We start from the raw sequence: 19,207 nt of genomic DNA on the forward strand, positions 1-19,207 counted from the left end.
ATCATGCGGTGATCTGCTCACTCGGGAGCAGAGGTTGGCATGCAGGAAGGAATGCTGAGTATTTTTATGATGGATGTCACCATCAGGTGCCCACTCTAAATGAAACAGATATGGACAATTTTATTGTTCTCCCTCATTCGATTGTGGCCCCGCCTTAAGTTCCCTAATTCAGCACCAGCTGGGGTCTTTTTTGGCCAATATCTTGATGGCAGTGTGTGTTTGACCAAAAAGAAGGCATTGGTTGTCAATAATAAAATGTATTTTAGTGACTTGTTATGATCTGGAAATCGCCGCCTGTCAGGGAATAACTTCCCCAGAGTGATTCAGACAGAGAGCTAAAAAGGGAAAAAGAATGGTAGGACATTGGGGAAAGAGAACAGAAGTGGGGCTATGATATCTTGGCTGTATGATTCCATAATTCTAACCGGCCATTAATGCACTTCCCCATGGTCAGGTAGTAACAATAGTATCTATCGTAGATCTGAGCCCTGTGCACTAGATGAATATTGGCAGCTTCCTTATCTAGTTTTGTTGGTGCTGATCAGGCAGTAGTAGAAGGGTACAGTTGATCTCAATGCACTGGGGCTGGGAAGAGGAACATCGGGCAAAGTGCATGCCTACTATCCAGTGATAATTGATGGAAAGTGCATACATGCAAAGATTGACGGGGGACTCCTTCTGGACAAATTCTGATGTCCCATTCAATGTCCGGCTCACATCCAAACTTCAGTCACAGGGCATAGTATGGGAGGGCAGTAAAACACCAGAGAATCAAAGGTTATCGGGGGTAGCTGGGAATGTAGAATTTGAAACTCAAATAGATCAGCCGCGATCTTATCAAATGACACAAGGGGCCGAATGGCCTACTCCTGCTCCTATTTCATATGTTTGTAGATCACATCCAAGAAAGAATCTATGTTAGAACATAGAACATAGAACATAGAACATTACAGCGCAGAACAGGCCCTTCGGCCCACGATGTTGCACCGACCAGTTAAAAAAAAACTGTGACCCTCCAACCTAAACCAATTTCTTTTCGTCCATGAACCTATCTACGGATCTCTTAAACGCCCCCAAACTAGGCGCATTTACTACTGATGCTGGCAGGGCATTCCAATCCCTCACCACCCTCTGGGTAAAGAACCTACCCCTGACATCGGTTCTATAACTACCCCCCCTCAATTTAAAGCCATGCCCCCTCGTGCTGGATTTTTCCATCAGAGGAAAAAGGCTATCACTATCCACCCTATCTAAACCTCTAATCATCTTATATGTTTCAATAAGATCCCCTCTTAGCCGCCGCCTTTCCAGCGAAAACAATCCCAAATCCCTCAGCCTCTCCTCATAGGATCTCCCCTCCATACCAGGCAACATCCTGGTAAACCTCCTCTGCACCCTCTCCAAAGCCTCCACATCCTTCCTGTAATGTGGGGACCAGAACTGCACACAGTACTCCAAGTGCGGCCGCACCAGAGTTGTGTACAGTTGCAACATAACGCTACGACTCCTAAATTCAATCCCCCTACCAATAAACGCCAAGACACCATATGCCTTCTTAACAACCTTATCTACTTGATTCCCAACTTTCAGGGATCTATGCACACATACACCTAGATCCCTCTGCTCCTCCACACTATTCAAAGTCCTCCCGTTAGCCCTATACTCAACACATCTGTTATTCCTACCAAAGTGAATTACCTCACACTTCTCCGCATTAAACTCCATCCGCCACCTCTCGGCCCAACTTTGCAACCTGTCTAAGTCTTCCTGCAGACTACGACACCCTTCCTCACTGTCTACCACACCACCGACTTTGGTGTCATCAGCAAATTTGCTAATCCACCCAACTATACCCTCATCCAGATCATTAATAAATATTACAAACAGCAGTGGCCCCAAAACAGATCCCTGAGGTACACCACTTGTAACCGCACTCCATGATGAATATTTACTATCAACCACCACCCTCTGTTTCCTATCCGCTAGCCAATTCCTGATCCAATTTCCTAGATCACCCCCAATCCCATACATCTGCATTTTCTGCAGAAGCCTACCATGGTGAACCTTATCAAACGCCTTACTAAAATCCATATATACCACGTCCACTGCCTTGCCCCCATCCACCTCCTTGGTCACTTTCTCAAAAAACTCAATAAGGTTAGTAAGGCACGACCTACCTGCCACAAAACCATGCTGACTATCACCTATCAATTCATTACTCTCCAAATAACTATAAATCCTATCCCTTATAATTTTTTCCAACATCTTGCCGACAACAGAAGTGAGACTCACCGGTCTATAATTCCCGGGGAAGTCTCTGTTCCCCTTCTTAAACAATGGGACAACATTCGCTAACCTCCAATCTTCTGGTACTATACCAGAGGCCAACGACGACCTGAAGATCAGAGCCAGAGGCTCTGCAATCACTTCTCTTGCCTCCCAGAGAATCCTTGGATAAATCCCATCCGGACCAGGGGATTTATCTATTTTCAGACCCTCCAGAATATCCTGCACATCCTCCTTATCAACTGTAATACTGTCTATTCTACTCCCTTGCAACCCAGTGTCCTCCTCAGCTATATTCATGTCCCCTTGCGTGAACACCGAAGAGAAATATTGGTTCAATGCTTCACCAATCTCCTCCGGTTCCACACATAACTTCCCTCTGCCATCTATAACTGGCCCTAAACTTGCCCTAACCAACCTTCTGTTCTTGACATACCTATAGAACGCCTTAGGATTCTCTTTAACCCTATCCGCCAAAGTCTTCTCATGTCCCCTTTTAGCCCTTCTAAGCTCGCTCTTCAACTCCCTCTTAGCCAATCTAAAGCTTTCTAGTGCACTACCCGAGTGCTCACGTCTCATCCGAACATAAGCCTCCTTTTTCTTTTTAACCAACAAAGAAACTTTTTTGGTGCACCACGGTTCCCTAGCCCTACCAATTCCTCCTTGCCTGACAGGGACATACCTATCACAGACTCGCAGTAGCTGCTCCTTGAAAAAACTCCACATGTCGGACGTTCCCAGTCCCTGTAATCTCCTAGTCCAACCTATGTTTCCTAATTCTCTCCTAATAGCCTCATAATTACCCTTCCCCCAGCTAAAACCACTGGCCCGAGGTTCTCAGGAGAATTTTATAAAGAGACAATGGGCGTAATTTCAACCTAACGTGGCAGTTTCTATCTCACTTGGCAGTTAATTTTAATCAATCATGACAGTTAATTTTAACCTAAAATTGCCTGCGGGGAGACAAACACCCGGGGATGTACAGACAGACAGCACAGCGTTCAGAGTCAGAGCAATGAGATTAGTAAATGGAGAAGGATTTGAATGCATCAAGTATTCCAACTGGACAAGCATAAACCCCATCCTTCCTTTCCCACTCACACTCTCATCGAGGCAACAAAATCCAGAGAAATGACAACTTGGGACCAATTTAAAGGGGAAAAGCTGGGAAATTCCACTTGAATTTCTAAAGATGACCAAGCATGCAGAAAGCTGTGCTCAGTGATCTTTGTCGTCTCAATTAACAAGCTAGCATTTAGTGTTGAGACTGAAATGTATTTGGGATTTTTCAGTCACCAGGGAATTATTGTTTCCCTGTCAATCATTTGCATTTTGGAAACTTTTTGGTATCCTGAAGTTAAAGGTTTTTGAACAAAAGTGATTCCACTTTATTTTTTGAAAATTGCTGGTCAAGCAAGGGGAGTCCAATTATTCATGGTGACACAGTCAATGTTTTGGAACAGGGCATGTACCTTTTAATTGTCAACAAAATGGTGCGTCACTATTCTGGGCTGAGTTTGGTCATCTCAACCAGTTGGTCTCGGGTATTGGCATAGGTGGTATAGGAGGGCACAGAATCAGTCAGGGGCTCTGCTTTACCCACTAGAGAGTGAGCTAACGCTGACCTTGGGAGAGGATGATATCAGCTGTGCTGTCAGCTTTGGCCAACAACCCTATTAAGACAGAATGATGCTCAAGGATTGGGGTTTTCAAGGGAAAGGGGAGTAAGAGAATATTGGGTGAGGCGAAGCTGGCGAATTAAGGAAAGTCATTGTAGGTATAACTGCACATCAGCAGGGCAGGAGGAGAAGGAGTCACAGTTGGATATGTTCTGGAAAAGAAGGGGAGTTAGCAAAGTTTTACCTCTAAGTCATGCCAACAACAACAGCTTGCATTAGATAGTACCTTTAACTAGGTGAAACATCCCAATAGCAGTGGAGTCAGAATGAAGGAGACATTAAGACAGGTTTCAAAGAGGATTTTGAAGGAGGGGAGAGAGGTAGAGAAATGGAGAAGCTTAGGGAGGTGTCTAATTCCCATGACTGTAAATCATACCCATTCAAGGAGCTGAAATTATGTATGTCTTGGATGAAAGTTAGATCTTCTTTCCTTGCCAATTTAATATTTGTTCAATTTAATTAAAATGTGAGGTGTGTTGTGGTAATGTCACTCAGTTAGTAATCCAGAGGGCCAGGCTACTGCTCTGGGGCCACAGATTCAAAACCTACCATGGCAGCTGGTGGAATTTAAATTCAATTAATAAAATCTGGTCTCAGTAATGGTGACCATTGATTGTTGTAAAAGTCCATCTGGTCTACTGAAGGGAATCTGCCATCCTTGCCTGATCTGGCCTACACATGACTCCAGACCCGCAGCAATATGGATTGACGCTTAACTGTCCTTTGAAATGGCCGAGCTAGCCACTCAGTTCAAGGGCAATTAGGAGTGGGCAACAAATGCTGGCCTTGTCAGCGATGCCAACATCTCATGAAAGAATGCATTTTAAAAATGTTAGAATTGAAACGCAGCATGTTGTTGAGTTTATCCATGGCTAGGTGTCTGTGGGGAAGGTTTGACTGGACTGTGGGTTGTAAGTGGACACAAGTTCTTATCTTCATTCTGTGCCTATGCTTCTTTCTCAGGTTTGCCAACTTGCTTCAAGCAGCACCTGTAACGACAGATCCCAGTACTTAAGGTTTGACAAGTGTTGCTCCAAGTGTAAACCTGGTGAGTAATGATGACATTATAATGGCAATGGTCGGAGCAATGATCTGAGCTATCAGAATGTGGTAACAACAGTAGGTTCCTCAGTCCCTCAAATCTGCTCCACCATTCAAGTAGATCATAGCTGGTCTTTAACTTAACTTCATCTACCTAGCATTCCCTTTAATATCCTTGCCTATCAAAAATCCAACAATCTCAGTACTGAAATTTCCAATTGATCCACATCCCTGCCAGCCTTTTTGTGGGAGTGAGTTCCAGATTTCTACTATTCTTTGTGTGAGGAAATGCTTCCTAACGTTGCCCTGAACAGCCTGGTTTGAATTTTAAGGTTATTATAATCCTTTGCTTTGGATTCCCCAACAGAAGAAATCTTTTCTTTTCATTTTTCTGATTAAATAGTTGAATCACCTTAAACATTAAGTTAGCTTGCCCTTTAATCTTCTACATTTAAGGGAATAGAAAATACAAACTTTGTTGATACAATCTGTAAGAAGTCTCACAACACATGGTTAAAGCCCAACAGGTTTATTTGGTAGCACGAGTTTCCGGAGTGCTGCTCCTTCATCAGGTGAGTCATCTCCACATCATTGATGCAATCTGTTCTCAGGATCAATGGCCTGGATTTCCCAGCCAACCATGCAGCGTGCTTTCAGGCAGTGGAAGTATCCCACCATTGGCCGGCAGTGGGATCTACCAGTCCCGCTGATGTCAAGGGGCTCTGTGTGCCCTGCACCCTCCACCACCGGGGACTGCACCGTGGGGGTTGCCATCAACGGAACCGGAAGATCCTGCCAGCAAGAAGGGCTGGAAATTTTCAGCTTAAGCCTTTTTGCCCTGGCATCATTGTGCTAAATCTGCACTGTTCTCTCTCTAAGATTAGCCATATTCTTCCTGAGGTGCAGTTTCCACTTCTGGCAAGAGAGACAGTGTAGTGGAAAGGGTATTCTGGAACAATTTCAGACAGCACTGTGACGTGGGCAGTATTTTTCACTTCTATGTTCAAAGTTCAAACCTAGCCCATGTTGAAGGGCTGAAATCCTCTTATCTGTTGGCTTGTGAGGTCTTGGCAACAAATAAATGAGGTAGCACTCAATTCTGTCACCAGTAACCATGGCCCCACAACACAACAGTGACTCTAACTGGGCACTAACCTTATCTGGAGAGGACGTGAATGGTTGCTTGGTGGAGAATGAATAATGAGTGCTACTGCTGGGGTTGGGGTAGTGGAGAAAAAGGTTTAGTCTTATACTTACCTGAAATAGGCACTTCTTGATGTAGATGCCTGAAATGTATCACATTTCATTTCAAACATTGGCAAGTCTGAAATGATGAACAGATGCCAGTCTTGGTTCAGTGACAGCATTCTTGCCTCTGAGTCAGAAGATTGTGGGTTGAAGTCCCACTGCAGAGTCTTGAGAATAAAATCTAGGCTGACACTGAAGGCACCTTGCGCTGGGATGCCGAGACATTTAACCAAGGTCCTGTCAAAGCCAAGGCCCTTCCATGTTCTCTGTCAGTGGATGTCAAAGATCCCATTGCATGATGTCAAAGGAAAACAGGGGAGTTCCTCCTTGTGTCTTGGTCAATATTTATCCTTCAAACAATATCATTAAAGAGGCAGGTAATCTGGGTTATTATCTCATCGCTGTTTGAGGGACAGTGCTATACATAAATTGGCTGCTGATTTTCCTAAATTAAAACTGCATTTCATTGGCTCAGGCTTACTTTGGGATATAGTTAGAGTTTTAACAACACCAGGTTAAAGTCCAACAGGTTTATTTGATAGCAAATACCATTAGCTTTCGGAGCGCTGCTCCTTCGTCCATCTGACGAAGGAGCAGCGCTCCGAAAGCTAATGGTATTTGCTACCAAATAAACCTGTTGGACTTTAACCTGGTGTTGTTAAAACTCTTACTATGTTCACCCCAGTCCAACGCCGGCATCTCCACATCATTATTTTGGGATAACCAGAGATCATGAAAGGTGCTTGTTACATCTGTTCTTTTGACACAAAATTGAGATGAAAACAAATATGAAATACACATTTAAGAAGAGAATGGTGATGGGGAGCTGGCTGAGACAAGCTCTCTTCCTTGCTTCTGACTGAAACGATCAACCAGTTTGGTCATGTTCAGTTAGAATGGTTAGTGACGGTTGCATTCACTTTGTCACTTATTTTCTTTCATTTGGTTATTTATACTTCCCCTCTGCATCACATTCCTTTTGGTTTTGTACAAAACACCATTAGTCCCAATGTTCTGTAGCATAGCAACAACAGCACTGGCGGCTCAATGAGAAGAGGCCTGGCCTACTGAGAAACACAGTAAGGTTGCCTCAGGAGAGTCTACTCATCATTGCTGCTTTGGGGATCTAGGAGAGGAAGAAATATCTGATCGTATTGTCAGCCAGAGGGGCTTGAGGAAAGAGATGCCTGGTAATGTTGGCATCTAAACAAATTTCCTCCTGCATTATTTTCTGGTCACTTGACCAAGAGAGAGATAGTGGTAACATCACTAGACTAGTAACCTTGAGGCCCAGGCCAATTTTCTAGGGACATGAGTTCAAGTCCTGTGAAATTTGGATTAATAAATAAATCTGAAATTGTAAAGCTCACCTCAGTAATGGTAGTTGTAAAAAAACCCACCTGGTTCACTAATGTCCTTTCAGGAAGAAAATCTACTGTCCTTACCTGGTCTCACTCCAGAGCCATAGCAATGTGGTTGACTCTTAACTGCCCTCTACAATGATTTAGCAAACCACACAGTTTAAGGGCAATTAGGGATGGGTAACAAATGTTGGACTTGCGTGCAATGCCCATCATTACTCTTTCAGTGTAAACAATAAAAAAATAACAAAACTTACTCCAACTTACAAATCAAAGAAAAGGTTTAATAAAGAAACTTCATTACTCCAAACTTGAAGCCTTACCCTGGGCCATTCCAAGTCCCCCGCAATGTCCAACATGTGCTTATTTATACTGAGTCAGCTGGTCAGCTGATCATCACATCATTCTGTCATTGGTTACATGGTTTACTGGGTCAGCTAATCTTTACAGCTAGTTACCATTGGTCACATTACAACACATCCAATGTCATCACCGGTTACATTCTAACACCCATATCCCATGAAAAAAATAAAAAGTCACCTCAGTTGGCAGGAGGTGTTATGGCCATCTGTCTTAGCCTTGATACAGACTCTTGCATGGCTCCATCATCCTCCCAGCCTCATGTCAGTGGTCATGTTCCAATTGTGTGCCTGTACAGTAGACTTTAACAGGTCAGTTCTGTCCTCACTTGCCTTTTACACTCAGGGGGAGAATCAAGATAAGGACAGTTGCAGTGCCCCTGCCACCATCAGATTTGAGGTCAGGTAACAAAGTAGCAAGCACTGGGGGACCTTTTCTCCATGGTTGGGTAGATCAGGAGGGCACTGTAGGGTGCAATAGCACACTGAGCTACTGGAGAAGTCTGTGGGGTTGATAGTGGTGGGGGTGATTTCAGAGGTTTGGAACATCCCAACCACCTGTTTGGATGTCCTCAGGAGGTCAACCTGGCAACATTGTGAGAGAGAAACGTTTCCAGTCAGTAACCTTCCATCTGAGACTGTTTATGGTGTAACTAAAATCAAAGGGAGGAAAGAAAATATTTCTGCACAGTGCTGAGTGTATTTGCTATTGCTGAGGGTATTAAATTGTTTGTTGTTTGCAGGTACGTTCATGAGCAGTGAATGCACAGATAAAAAGGACTCGAAATGTCATTCTTGTGACCCTGATCGTTATCAGTCAGAATGGAACACATTGGACCATTGCCAACTACACAAAAGCTGTAACAGTAGTAGGTATTAATTATTGCCTCGTGTCTCATTGATTAGGATCCAAAACTAGTTCCTGGAAAAGGAGGAAGTGCTTGGCCAGTTCCAGACCCTGACCTTAAGTCATGTATCTGCACCCATTCCGGTTACATATAATGCTGTTGCTTGTTTGCCCCCTTCATTGTCTCGAAGAACATTGTGTTTGGGATTAACAATGTCCTGCCATAGCTCAGTACCCCATTCTGGAACCCAGTCTTTGGGTGTGAACCTGGACGCAGAGGGGGGAAATTTACAAACCTGTCACTGTGTGGGCGGAGGTGGTGAACCTTTCAAAACTCCACTGACTTCAGCGGGGACAGAAAATCCTAATGGTAGGTGGGACTGGGAAATTCTGCCCTGTGTGTTACCCGATCATTTGACCACCAGGGGCATCGCAACTAAATTGGCACAACCTTGGTTAAAAAGTACCTGGCCAACCATCTGATGGTGAGAGCTGCTTCTACAGTTTGGTTATGTTTGTTTGAAAGTGAGAGCCAATTTCTAAATAGAGGAAATCTTTTTCTGTTAATATAATTCACCAGTTGTAACCTTCCTACATGGTTATGTTGCTTGGTGTATCGAATGGGCATATTCATATCTCTGTGTGTACTGTCGGTTTTTTTCTCTTTTGATCCACTCTCTCTCTCTTTTCCTTAGATGGAGGATTTGTGGTAGAAAATCCTGGCACTCGTACCACTGACACTATTTGCAAGTGCCAGGCAGGAATGTATTGCGTTAACAAGGATTGCGAGATTTGTAAAGACAACGATGTCTGTGGACCTGGAAGTGGAGTCGTTTACAAAGAAGGTAAAACCCTAACAACTGCTGAAGGCAAAACATTAGGCACAGCAGATTCTCTTTTAGACTCAACAAAGGATTGAGACATGGCTTTCTGAATTAAAGGAACAACTGACTGCTTAGTAATAGGAAGAGGCCATTTGGCTCAAGTGCCCTGTTTATTTTGAATAGTTCGGTAAACCTCAGCTCACTCAGAGCTCTACTGTCTACATCTTCACTGGCAACAAGACTCATCCACCCATTGTCACTCTGCTCACTGACCTGGCATTGGGTCTCACTCCAGCAATGCCTCAAGTATAACACCCTCACTCTCCCTACCTCTGAAATCTTCTCCAGCCCCACAACCCTCCGTGAGTGCTGCATCCCTCCAATCCGGACCTTGTGTGCATCCCCCGCTCCCTTCACCCAGCCATTGGCAGCTATGTCTCCAGTTTCCTGGCTGCTTAGCTCTGGAATTTCCTCCTTAAACTCTTTCTGTCTCTCTCTTCTCTTTTAAGCCTCTCTGACCAAAGTTTCAATCATCTGTCCTGAAATCACTGTCTCAGTACCTGTCTTGGGCTCAGCATCAATCTTAGTCAGCTTACACCATGGGCAGTTTTTGCTATGCTAAAGATGCAATATTAAATACAAATTGTGTCACACAGGGCGAACTAAATTGGGAATAAAATTCTTACTGCAATATTTCTAAGCACTTTTCAACTACAAGTGTCAGCTCTGTGATATGTGGTATACAATTCTAAATGATGATGTGCTTTTATTATTAGATGGGGGTTTCACAAAACCTGTCTGTGAAAAATGTGAGACTGGACATTTTTCGAATGTGTCCTCTAAGTTGGCGTCCTGCCAGAAATGGAGCGAGTAAGTATGGATATAATGCGGGGACATCCCAGAAATAAGCTTCCCTAAAATTAGCAAAATAGCTGCTGTGACACTAAGAGCAAAATGTCCTGCTCTATGCTGCCTTTGTAATCTTACCCTAGGTGGGAGTTCAGCGTAGGCTGATTTCATTCAGAACCCCCAGTCAGGGAAAGTGATAAAAACAGCAGCATAATGAGCTCAATTATATATTAGTCAAATATGTTTGCTGAAAGATGCGAGGTTAAAACACAAGCCAGTTCAGTTTTGATGGGGAGGCTAGGATATGGGTGGGATATATATATAGGGGTTCTGAGTTGCCCCAGCGTGAGCATTTGATGTATTTGGGTATTAGAGGGATGTTCTCAGTGGGAGATTTGGGGTATTAGAGGGTAATTGTCAATGGGAGAGTTGGGGTATTAGAGGGATGTTCTCATTGGGAGAGTTGGGATTTTGGAGGGATGTTCTCACTGGGAGAGTTGGGGTATTAGCGGAGCAGTTCTCAGTGGGAGATTTGGGGTATTAGAAGGACAGTTGTCAATGAGAGAGTTGGGATATTAGAGGGGCAGTTCTCAGTGGGAGAGTTGGGATACTAGAGGGATGTTCTCAGTGGGAGATTTGGGGTATTAAAGGGGCAGTTGTCAATGGGAGATTTGGGATACTAGAGGGATGTTCTCAGTGGGAGAGTGGGGTATTAGAAGGACAGTTGTCAGTGGGAGAATTTGGTTGCTGACCGGTAAATCCCATTGGGCCAATCCTCCCTTTTCCATAGATAAAAGCAAATTACTGCGGTGATGGAATTTTGAACAAAAACAGAAAATGCTGGAAAATCTCAGCAGGATGACCCAGACCTGAAAGTTTGGCTCTGCTCTCTTTGCACGGATGGTGTGAGACTAGCTAAGATTTTCCAGCATTTTCTGGTTTTGCTCCTTTTTCCGAAACCTTACTGTTTCTGTGACTGCCTTGGTCCCTGCATTACGTGTAATAACACCCCCACCTGCTGGCCAAGTGTGAAAGGGCACCTCCCTGCTGGAATTATTCACAAATCCACAGCTCAACCATCCAAACAGACGTCAGCAGCCCAGCTGTGCGGAGGCGAGAGTTTCTCTGGGTAGAGGCAATGAAAAAGGGATGAATAATAATAATTGTAATTTCCATTTTCTTGTTTTTATTTTTAGCTGTGGGTCACTTCAACTACTAGAAAATGGAACTTCAACAAAAGATGTGAAATGTGGTGAGTCTATAAAGTGCATTGGTTTCCTGAACAAGAACAGACCATCAAGAATCTCTGGGAGTAATTTTGACTTTAGTTCCGGGGAAATGGTCTCAATGGAAATTAAAACGAGGAGAGATTGATCACAGGCAGCTGATCTAACATCTGTTCACACTATTTCCCAGAATTAAAATTAATCCCACTGTCATAATTTAAAACATTCTTTTTGTGAACTCAGAACTGTCAGTCTCTTTATTTCTGAAATCTCTTTGCACCGGACAGTCTGGGGATTTTAAGAACCTATGCCAAATGTGGTCTACCCACTGCCTCTTCATTTATCTTGTTTGACACTCAATGTTTCTCAATCTGGGGGCGACAATTTCTCACAATGAAATAAAGGGCTGAATTTAAAAAGTCCTGTTTGTGACATGACCAATCCGGTCACACTGTAAAGAGTTGGCCATGGACTACTGGGGCCTCAGTGAGTTAGGTAGACCCTAACTCTGCCTGACCCTTTCCATCCTGCGACCGCTGTTATTTTTACTGCTTCTGAGGAATGTTCTGGGTGTTTCTGAGATATACTGTGTGCTTTCAACTTATCGGCAGTTTTTTAAAAATTGAAAACTGCTTTTGTCCCCAGTCCCTTTGGTGAAGACAAAGCCAGGTCTCGGACCCTAGGATATAATGGGGAAGAGAAAATTGAGGGAGCAAATGAGACTTTGGCTGGAATTTTCCTATCTCGTCCGTGGCTGGGAATCTCCAGTCCCTTTGCAGTGAATGGAGATTTGGCTGAGCGCCAAGTTCTCTGTTCTCGCTGGCAGCAACGCTGGGCACTGCAGCTATAAGTTTGACGGATGTGGAAAGCTTTGTCTGAATAACAGAAGACAACAGGTTCTGAAACCGGGGTCACTGGTTGTAGTGGTACTGTCCCTGGACTAGTAATTCAGAGGCCCAGGCTGATGCTCTGGGGTCACGGGTTCAAATCCCACTGGTGGAATTTGAATTCAATTAATAAATCTGGAATCGAAAGCTAGTCTCAGTAATGTTGAACACAACAACTATCATAGAAACAGTAACGAGGAGCAGAAGTAGGCCATTCAGCCCTTCGAGCCTGCTCCACCATTCAATATGATCACGACTGATCCTCGATCTCAATGCCATAGCCCTACTTTCTCCCCATAGGCCTTGGTGCCATTAAAATTTAAACATTTACCTATCTCTTTCCAGAATACATTTAGTGACTTGACCTCCACAGCCTTCTGTGGTAGAGAATTCCATAGGGTCACCGCCCTCATCTCAGTCCTAAATGGTCTACCCAGTGTACTAAGATTGTGCCCCCTGGTTCTAGATTCCCCAATCTAGGAAAATATCCTTCCTGCATCTCGTCTGTCCAGCCCTGTTAGTATTTATACAGTCAATCAGATCTCCCCTCTTCCTTCTAAATCACCGATTGTTGTAAAACCCATCTGATTCACTAATGTCCTTTAGGGAAGGAGATCTACCGTCTTACCTGGTCTGGCCTACAAGTGACTCCTGACCAACATCAATGTGGTTGAATCTTAACTGCCTTCTAAAATGGCCTGGCAAACCATTCAGTTCAAGGGCAATTAGGGACAGGTGATAAATGTTGGCTCATGAAAGAATGAAACAAACTCTGTCCTTTCAATGCTGGATTTAATGATTTGATTTGATGTATTATTGTCAGATGTATTGGGATACAGTGAAAAGTATTGTTTCTTGTGCACTTTACAGACAAAGCATACCGTTCAAAGTGAAGGAAATGAAAGAGTGCAGAATGTAGTGTTACAGTCATAGCTAGGGTGTAGTGAAAGATCAACTTAATGCGAGGTAGGTCCATTCAAAAGTCTGATGGCAGCAGGGAAGAAGCTGTTCTTGAGTCGGTTGGTATGTGACCTCAGACGTTTGTACCTTTTTCCTGATGGAAGAAGGTGGAAGAGTGTATGACATAGTCTCCAAATTTCCTTAGCCTCCTGAGAAAATCGAAGCATTGGTGGGCACACACACATGGGTCCAGTTACACAATATGACCAAGGCTCAGGCAGCAAACTCCAATTTATTACATGGGCACTCATGAAAAGGATTTAGCCCCCTGATATTGGATAGCCTGCTGGCACAGTGTGTTGGTGCAATCCTGCACTATAGCAGTCATTAACAGGGGCAGCTGATGCCTCTCTGAGTGAAGTAGGTTTTCACCCCCCATTCTCCTCATGATCAATTCAGCTATTTTGCACCAGGAGGTAGAATTCCATCTTCACTCCCCCAGATAGTAGGTTCTACTCTCTCTCTCTCTCTCTCTCTCCCCTCTCACTCTCTCTCTCTCTGTCACACACATTCTTCCTTCCCTCTCTCTATCTTTCTCTCTCCCTGGTCAGTATTTAAAAACTCTGCGACCAGCCTGGAGGAGTATGCCACTACAGTAACTACAGACCTCATTAGTAAGTGCGTAGAAAACTGTTTGCCAAAGAAGCAAATCTGCATGTTCCCCAACCAGAAACCATGGATGAACAGGGATATCCACTGCTTGCTGAAGTCTAGGTCAAGCAACCCCAACCTATACAAGAAATCCTGATATGATCTAAGGAGATCCATCAACGATGTCAAAAGATAGTACCGGACCAAGCTAGAGTCCCAGTGCAGTCACACAGACCCCTGCCAACTATGGCAAGGTCTGCAAGACATAACAGGCTATAAGATGAAGGCATGTAAAATCCCTGGCTTCAAAGCACCGCTCCCTGATGAGCTCAATGCATTCTACGCCCGTTTTGAGCAAGAGATCAGCGAGAGCATGCCCTCCACGTTGGAAGCCTTGGATGAACCTGTATCTGAGGTCACCTTTGCACATGTCAGAATAGTTTTCTCGAAGGTCGAAAGCGACTGGCCTGGATGGGGTACCCGGACGAGCACTCAGATCCTGCGCGGATCAGCTGGCGGGGATATTTGCAGACACCTTCAGCCTCTCTTTACAACAATGAGGCCCCTAACTCCTTCAAGAAAACGACCATCATTCCAACACCAAAGAAAAGCCAAGCAGCGTGCCTTAATGACCATCGTCCATGGCTCTGACATCCATCATTATGAAGTGCTTCGAAAGCTTAATCATGGCACGAATCAACTCTAGCCTCTCGGACTGCCTGGATCCACTACAGTTTGCCTACCGCCGCAACAGGTCCACAGCAGACGCCATTTCCCTGGCCGTGCACTCAACTCTGGAACACCGAGACAACAAAGACACCGATGTCAGACTCCTATTTACTGACTACAGCTCCGCCTTCAACACTATTATTCCGACAAAACTAATCTCCAAGCTCCTTGACCTGGGCCTTGGCTCCTCCCTCTGCTTCCTAATCCATAGACTATAATCAGTCAGGATAGGCAACAACATCTCCTCCATGATCATCCTCAACACCGATGCCCCACAAGGCTGTGTTCTCAGCCCCCTACTATACTCCTTATACGTCTATGACTGTGCGGCCAAATTCCCCTCCAATTCGATTTTCAAGTTTGCTGACGACACCACCGTAGTGGGTCAGATTTCAAACAATGATGAGCCAGAGTACAGGAATGAGATAGAGAATCTGGTGAACTGGTGCAGCAACAATAATCTCTCCCTCAATGTCAACAAAATGAAGGAGATTGTCATCGACTTCAGGAAGCGTAAAGGAGAACATGCCCCTGTCTGCATCAACGGGGATGAAGTGGAAAGGGTTGAGGGCTTCAAGTTTTTAGGTGTCCAGATCACCAACAAACTGTCCTGGTCCCCCCCATGCCGACACTATAGTTAAGAAAGCCCACCAACGCCTCTACTTTCTCAGAAGACTAAGGAAATCCGGCATGTCAGCTACGACTCTCACCAACTTTTACCCATGCACCATAGAAAGCATTTTTTCTGGTTGTATCACAGCTTGGTATGACTCCTGCTCAGCCCAAGCCACTGCTGTTTGTCATTTTTATTAATGACCTGGATGAGGGCGTGGAAGGATGGATTAGTAAATTTGCGGATGACACTAAAGTCGGTGGAGTTGTAGACAGTGCGGAGGGAAGTGGCAGGTTACAGAGGGACATAGATAAGCTGCAGAGCTGGGCTGAGAGGTGGCAAATGGAGTTTAATGCGGAAAAGTGTGAGGTGATTCACTTTGGAAGGAGTAACAGGAATACAGAGTACTGGGCTAATGGTAAGATACTTGGTAGTGTCCATGTGCATAGATCCCTGAAAGTTGGCACCCAGGTTGATAGGGTTGTTAAGAAGGCGTACGGTGTGTTAGCTTTTATTGGTAGAGGGACTGAGCTTCGGAGCCAGGAGGTCATGCTGCAACTGTACAAAACTCTGGTGCGGCCGCATTTGGAGTATTGCGTACAGTTCTGGTCGCCGTATTATAGGAAAGATGTGGAAGTGTTGGAAAGGGTGCAGAGGAGATTTACCAGGATGTTGCCTGGTATGGTGGGAAAATCATATGAGGAAAGGCTGAGGGGCTTGAGGTTGTTTTCGTTAGAGAGAAGAAGGTTAAGAGGTGACTTAATAGAGGCATACAAGATGATCAGAGGATTAGATAGGGTGGATAGTGAGAGCCTTTTTCCTCGGATGGTGATGGCTAGCACGAGGGGACATTGCTTTAAATTGAGGGGTGAGAGATATAGGACAGATGTTAGAGGTAGGTTCTTTACTCAGAGAGTAGTAAGGGCGTGGAATGCCCTGCCTGCAACAGTAGTGGACTCGTCAACATTAAGAGCGTTCAAATGGTTATTGGATAAACATATGGATGATATTGGAATAGTGTAGATTAGAGGGGCTTTAGATTGGTTCCACTGGTCGGCGCAACATCGAGGGCCGAAGGGCCTGTACTGCGCTGTAGTGTTCTATGTTCTAAGACTGCAAGAAACTACAAAAGGTCGTGAATGTAGCCCATTCCATCATCCAAACCAGCCTTCTATCCATTGACTCTGTCTACACTTCCCTCCGACTTGCCAAAGCCGCCAGCATAATTAAGGACCTCATGCATCCTGGACATTCTCTCTTCCACCTTCTTCCATTGGGGAAAAAGATACTCTCTTGTTTCCTTCTCTATGAACAGTATGCTTTGTCTGTATAGCGCATAAGAAACAATACTTTTCACTGTATACTAATGTATGTGACCATAATAAATCAAATCAAATCCTCTCTCTCTCTCCTCATCCCCCTCCCCCCCCACTTTCTTTCTTCCTCCTCTCTGTCGGATGAAATTATCTTTCTCTGTGAGGTTGAATGCCACCTGCCGTATAGTGACCTTTCACACCTGACCTCTAAAGAAGCAGCTTGCTCACAGTGAGAGGGAGTGACCAGAGACAAGCTACTGCTCTCTCTCATACCATCTGTTCACCATTTCCAGTCAGGTTGGGCTGCTGGGGAAATTTGGCCTCTCCAATCTGCAGATAAATAAAAATTCGAGATGGACTGATTCAATTTGTTAAACTCTGTATACTCTGTTTCATTTCAGGTACCCTCGAACTCCCACCCAAAGGAAGATTAATCATTGTGATAGCACTCCTCAGTACAGTACTGTTTATCATCATCTTCATTTCCTTCATATGCATTGGATATAATCAAGGTAAGTGCTTAAGACATTTCATTTGGAGTATTTTTTGTGAATTATATGCTTGTCAAATTGGACTTGAGAAATGTGTGTTCATTATCTCCATCAAACACTCACAGGACAGGTACAGCACGGGGTTAGATACAGAGTAAAGCTCCCTCTACATTATCTCCATCAAACATTCCTAGGATGGTACAGCACAGGGTTAGGTACAGAGTAAAGCTTCCTCTGCACTACCCCCATCAAACACTCCCAGTACAGGTACAGCACGGGGTTAGATACAGAGTAAAGCTTCCTCTACACTACCCCCATCAAACACTCCCTGGACAGGTAGACCATGGGGTTAGACACAGAGTAATTCTCCCTCTTCACTGCCCCCATCAAACACTCCCGGGATAGGTATAGCACGGGGTTAGATACAGAGTAATTCTCCCTCGACACTGTCCCGATCAAACACTCACAGGACAGGTACAGCATGGGGTTAGATACAGAGTAAAGCTCCCTCTACTCTGTAGGATGCTGGGTACAGGTGCTAGGTGGAGGGCACAGGGTGCAGGGTACATGAGACAGGGTGCTGGCACAGGATGCAGGATACTGGTGCAAGTTGCTGGGAGCTGGGCGCAGGGGACAGGGTAAAGGGTGCTGCGGACAGGGTACTGGGTGCAGCCTTCTGGGTGCAGCCTTCTGGGTGCCGGATGCTGGGTGCCGGTTGCAGGGTGCTGGGTGCAGGGTACAGGGTGCTGGGCGCAGGGTACAGGGTGCTGGGCGCAGGGTGCTGGGCGCAGGGTGCTGGGCGCAGGGTGCTGGGCGCAGGGTGCTGGGCGCAGGGTGCTGGACGCAGGGTGCTGGACGCAGGGTGCTGGGCGCAGGGTACAGGGTGCAGGGTACAGGGTGCAGGGTGCTGTGCGCAGGGTGCTGTGCGCAGGGTGCTGTGCGCAGGGTGCTGTGCGCAGGGTGCTGGGCGCAGGGTGCTGGGCGCAGGGTGCTGTGCGCAGGGTGCAGGTGCAGGGTGCTGGGTGCAGGGTGCTGGGCGCAGGGTGCAGGTGCTGGGTGCTGGGCGCAGGGTGCTGGGCGCAGGGTGCTGGGCGCAGGGTGCTGTGCGCAGGGTGCAGGTGCAGGGTGCTGGGTGCAGGGTACTGGGCTCAGGGTGCAGGTGCAGGGTGCAGGGTGCTGGGCGCAGGGTGCAGGTGCAGGGTGCTCGGCGCAGGGTGCTGGGTGCAGGGTGCTGGGCGCAGGGTGCTGGGTGCAGGATGCTGGGTGCTGGGTGCAGGGCGCAGGATGCTGGGTGCAGGTGCTGGGTGCAGGGTGCAGGTGCAGGGTGTAGTCTTGCCACTGATTACATTCTCCTTTCTCTCTTTCAGAAAATCGGATTAAAATAAGAAAATTCATCAACGGGCTGGTAAGTTTGGTTTTATAAATGATTTTTGTAGCAAAGTTCAACAAGTCCCAGAATTTACCTCGGCTTGAAAGTGAATTGGGGGGTGGGAGGGGATGATGATGATCACTGAGGGAGGATCACTGAGAGTGATCAGATGAGGTGGATCACTGAGTAGGATCACTTAGGTGGATCATTGAGTGTGATCACTGAGGGGGGGAATCACTGAGGGGGGGAAATCATTGAGGGGTGGGTCACTGAGGGGTGGGTCACTGAGGGTGGGTCACTGAGGGGCGGGTCACTGAGGGGTGGGTCACTGAGGGGTGGGTCACTGAGGGGTGATCACTGAGGGGTGATCACTGAGGGGTGGGTCACTGAGGGGTGGGTCACTGAGGGGTGGGTCACTGAGGGGTGATCACTGAGGGGTGATCACTGAGGGGTGATCACTGAGGGGTGATCACTGAGGGGTGATCACTGAGAGTGATCAGGTGAGAGATCACTGACAGGGACAATGAAGAA

The 19,207-nt window shown here is 45.8% G+C and overlaps 1 protein-coding gene across 1 annotated transcript in view; it reads left to right on the forward strand.

Moving 5' to 3' along the window:
* Positions 1 to 19,207, forward strand: part of LOC144508454 (tumor necrosis factor receptor superfamily member 5-like) — a 36,601-nt gene that overhangs the window by 16,151 nt on the left and 1,243 nt on the right. The window contains exons 2-8 of the mRNA XM_078236383.1: positions 4,929 to 5,013; positions 8,718 to 8,843; positions 9,517 to 9,666; positions 10,422 to 10,515; positions 11,691 to 11,746; positions 17,218 to 17,328; positions 18,675 to 18,712. Of these exons, the coding sequence (XP_078092509.1) occupies positions 4,929 to 5,013; positions 8,718 to 8,843; positions 9,517 to 9,666; positions 10,422 to 10,515; positions 11,691 to 11,746; positions 17,218 to 17,328; positions 18,675 to 18,712 (660 nt within the window). The remainder of the gene's footprint in view (positions 1 to 4,928; positions 5,014 to 8,717; positions 8,844 to 9,516; positions 9,667 to 10,421; positions 10,516 to 11,690; positions 11,747 to 17,217; positions 17,329 to 18,674; positions 18,713 to 19,207) is intronic.

Source organism: Mustelus asterias, chromosome 20 (assembly GCF_964213995.1).
Source record: "Mustelus asterias chromosome 20, sMusAst1.hap1.1, whole genome shotgun sequence".
Lineage (NCBI taxonomy): Eukaryota > Metazoa > Chordata > Chondrichthyes > Carcharhiniformes > Triakidae > Mustelus > Mustelus asterias.